Below are 4,321 nucleotides of genomic sequence, written 5' to 3' on the forward strand. Positions count from 1 at the left end.
CGCACAACAAGTTTTTGGCGCCGTTGCCGGGGAAGTAAGTAATTTTAATTCATAGAATTAATTTTTTCTCTAAAAAAAAGAAAAAAGAAAAAAAAAGTGAATCTACATTTCTTTTCTTTTTCTCTTCTTGAAAATTCTGTAATTTATTTTTCAATTTATTTTTCTTTCTAAATTTTTTTTTGTTTATCTTATTAATTTATTTTTAGTTAATTTATTTTACGTATTTGTTTTTGTGTATTTTTATAGAAAGGTAACAATGTTTTGGCCTAGGATACTCTTTTTGTCAGACAACATTATTGCCATATGTTTCCACTATCTCAAGAAAGTGGGAAAGTAATTGTTGATGGGAATCATGATCTTTGGAGAATAATAGCACGTCATCTTTATAGATAAGTGCATGATGAAGGATTGGTTCAAAGATCTTGATCATGGCCTTTTGGAAAAGGGAGGGGGCTACCTAAAGGCCAAATGGCATTACTTTCCATTGGTAATGGGCATTTGGTATGCAAAAGGCTGTTTTAGGTCTATCATCCGGGTGGATTCCTAATTGCTAGAAACCTGCTTTAAGATCAAATTTAGAGAAGACTTTAGCATTTTGGATATGGACGAATAAGGATTGGATTTTTAGCAAAAGGAACTTATCGTCTCTGAGAAAACAGTTGAGAGGCTAGTAATCAATAACGAGACATTTTTTTCCTCTAACTATTTCAGTCCTTTTTTCCACATAAAAGGCTTGACAAGCCCATTCTGAATCTATGGGCTCAATGAGGCCTTGGTTTAGCAACTGGAACATTCTTCTTGGGCTAATTTCAGATCAGTTGGAGTCATTCCTAGATAGGTAGCCTTGGTTGGGTTAATGTCTTTGTTAAGCTTAAAAGGGAGCTTAATGAAGAAGTTTACATTTGTCCAGAGAGGGGCAGGATGAAGAAATTGACAATGACTTAAGGGTTAAGCATAGTCTTCTGAGCTCCAGTATCAACAAAACCGATGATGGGAACTGGTTTTTCAAATTTTTCGGAGAGAAGGTGGATTTTGATTGAAGGGATAGGAATTGCTGGTTGGACTTTCTGAATCTGTTGTACAATTTGGATTACAGAAACATTTTCTGATTCAAAATAATCTTCTGTTTAAGCAAGAACAAAAGCTGTTTGTTCATCATAATCCTCTTGTTCAGAGAAGAAGGATTCGACATCGTCACTTTCTGAAAGTAACATGGAATCCTGAAGATGCTCAATAAGCCCAATTGATTTCGCAGGTTTGTTTGGACAATTCCTCGCGAAATGGCCTTTATTTTTACAAATAAAACATTGGCTGCTTTTGAATTTAGAGGACTGGTCAGAGTTCTTTTTTCTGAAAAAACGATAAGGTTTTTTGGATCTGTTGGGTGTTTGGCTTTTCTTTTCAGAATTTTTGAATTTTCAGAAATGGGATTTCTTTTTGGTAGTACAAGTGCAATCTTTTTCACTTTTGCACTTAATGGAGAGGTGAGGCTTTTTACAAGCACTTTTGAAAGGTTGCTTGTTTTCAATGAGGTCTTTGAAAAATTCCTTCTGTTCACAAAGTCTTTCTAGACATTTGATGGCTAACTAATAGATTTTTCCCAAGGAGAGGTTGGCTATGTCTAGCTGATGGATTGTGAACTGTCTTTGAAGTTCTGGCTGAATTTCTTTGGGGAGAGATGCTACAAAGACATGCTTTAGCGAAGGGTCATTAAAGCCATTGAGCTTGTAATACATTGTAGACATTCTCTTGTAGTGAAAATCCAGATCTTTAATCTGGAGAGAATAGCACTTCATTAAATGGAATTCTCTTCTGGTTTTTTCGTTAGCAGCTGTTGTTTCCCCAAGGAACTGCTCATAAATTACTCGTAGGACTTTTGAAATCTGAGCTTGAATCACTTGGAGTTGTTTGTATGGACCTAGACTTTCAAATCAATCTCTTAAAGATCCCGTGAAACGAGAACTGAACTCCTTAAAGACTATTTGGGTTGTTGCTCCAGTTCTGAGCATTTGGACATCAATCCAGGCAGAAAATTCCTGAAATTTGGCTGGCCATTTTACTCTTGAAATGTCGTCAAAAGTAAACCAAGGGCCATTGGAAGGTTTAGGAGGAGAATTTTCTTGATGAGGTGTAGGATTGGTATCAGAATATGCTCCCTCAACTATAGGTGTTTGACGAGGAGAGGATGGGGAAGGTTCATTTGATCCTGTTGATGGCTAGACCATGAGGAGTTTGGAATCATCTACTAATTCTTTTTTAGAATCTGAAGTAGAAAAAGATTCTTCATCTGTAGAGATTTCTTTTGTTTGGGATGGGGAAGTTTCATCTGATTTTGAAAGACGTGATAGAACTTGGGATGAGTATTGGTGCATAGGTTCTTTGTTCTTCTGAGTAGATTGTGGTTCTGGAGAAGACTGTGGATCGGAGGGTTGGTGGTAAGTTGGAGGTGGTTCAGGCTTAGGAGGTTTGGTTCATGGTTTTGGAGGAGCATGACTTAAAGCATGCTTGAGATGGGACAAGCCAAAGAATTTGGTATAATCTACAGGTTGTCGTGAGTTGGATGGTGTGTAGAAAGGCTGGTAAGTGCTGAAAGTTGGGGTGTGTAAGGGTAAAGCAGGGGATTTTGCAAACAATGAAGGTTGTTGTTTGTCAGCATCAATCCTGGCAAGTTAAGCTTTTAACTGCCTAATCTCTTCCTCTTTTTGGTTGAATTTAGGACCCCAATATCTATTTTGAATCATGGACCAAAGATTTGAATCGAGTTGGGAGACTCAATTTTGCATGTCAAAATACATTTGTTCAAGCTGGGTTGTTATTCTATCAACTTTTGTGTCGGTTTGCTTAACTTGAGAAGCAACTTTCTCTATCTTTTCATCAAGAGATCTAAAGGCTGAGTTCTGTGCCTTGGCATTTTGAGTTTACCAGTTTAGAACAGCTTCAAAAGGTTTTGGTTTTTCCAGCTGGCCATTTGGTGTAACAGGAGAATGGACAAAAGGTTTAGTGGTGACCTTTGTCTGTGGATCAATTTGTTTTTCCAGAGGAGGAAATTGTTTTTGGTAAGAGCTTGATGAAAACATCATGCAAGGTTGGACCGGCCTAGCATAGGATGAGAGCAAGATTGTTTCTTGTATGCATGATCTTTGTTTATACTCCTTTTGTATAAGCCTTAAACCTTTCCTGTAAATAGGTAAAGGCATCAGACTATCTGGATCCTCTGGGGGTAGAGGAGGCTTTTTGTGACATGGATCCAGCTTGTGACTTTTCTTTTTACACCTCCTGGGATGCCTATTAAGATCATCATCATCATCATCTTCTTCTTCTTCTAGGCAAGGACAATCTGGATCACACATATGGGAACCTGGAACATCCCATAAAAAATGACCATTGATTTTGTCCGGGTAAATCGGATAGCCATCTGAGGCAAATCCGTGGATAGGAAGATTTTCTTGTGCCGTAGATACGACTATGATCATAGAGGAGTATGAAAAGGAATTTCTTAGTGTCGATTGTTCAGAGGGTGGATGTGAGACTCTGGGTGGTGTTTGGGAAGTGGATGGTGACTGAAAAATCAATTTTACCGTTCCATCTGCTCTTTTTTCAAAATGAGCATAAGATGTTTGGATCGGCTGTGAGTTTTGATGAAATTTTTCATGATTGGAAAGCCATTCCAGGGGCATAAGCTTAAGCAATTCATGCTTTTGGATATGCCTGGGGATTTGGACTATGGATGGAATACTATCTGAAGATTCAGCAAGATTCATTAGAGCATCTGATGTGGTTTGAGGTGTTGGTGGATCAAGGGCATGGTTTTGTAACCGATACACCAATTGATGGTGTAGTGTTGCCATTTTTTAAGAAATTGTTTGTTCAACACCTTGGATCTGAATCTGGACTTTTAGAGTAGAGGGGAGGTTTGGATCATCAAGTGAGGTTGAAATTTGGGTAAAAGGTCAAAAGAACACTTCCTGCATGTAGAGACATGATGAATTGGGCTTGGAGAGAAGACAAAACATTGTGGGCATTATTCAAGTTATTGAGAACCAAATGCACAATTTGGGTCAAATGTAGAAAGGGCGAATTTAGAATAAAACTGGTATTGATTGAACTGGAACTAACCTACAAGCTATATATCATTGGAAAGATAATTAAGTTAACTTTCCAATGCAATTTATAGAGCTAGATTTGGAGTTCTTTAGAAGGTGCTATGACCAATTTATTAGAGCTTGTTCGGGCTTGGGAATTCCAACCACTCCTTTGTTTATTCAACTTCATTTATTTATTTTGTTACAAGTTTGTCAATGTGTTAGGTAAGTCTACCATC

At 37.7% G+C, this 4,321-nt stretch overlaps 1 protein-coding gene across 1 annotated transcript; it reads right to left on the minus strand.

The window, feature by feature from the left end:
• Positions 1–2,918: 2,918 nt before the first annotated feature.
• Positions 2,919–3,848, minus strand: LOC112100938. Its single transcript, XM_024190818.1, has one exon. It carries the CDS (start codon positions 3,846–3,848, stop codon positions 2,919–2,921), a length of 930 nt encoding a protein of 309 aa, XP_024046586.1.
• Positions 3,849–4,321: the final 473 nt, after the last annotated feature.

Source organism: Citrus clementina, unplaced genomic scaffold (assembly GCF_000493195.1).
Source record: "Citrus clementina cultivar Clemenules unplaced genomic scaffold, Citrus_clementina_v1.0 scaffold_2, whole genome shotgun sequence".
NCBI classification, from domain to species: domain Eukaryota; kingdom Viridiplantae; phylum Streptophyta; class Magnoliopsida; order Sapindales; family Rutaceae; genus Citrus; species Citrus x clementina.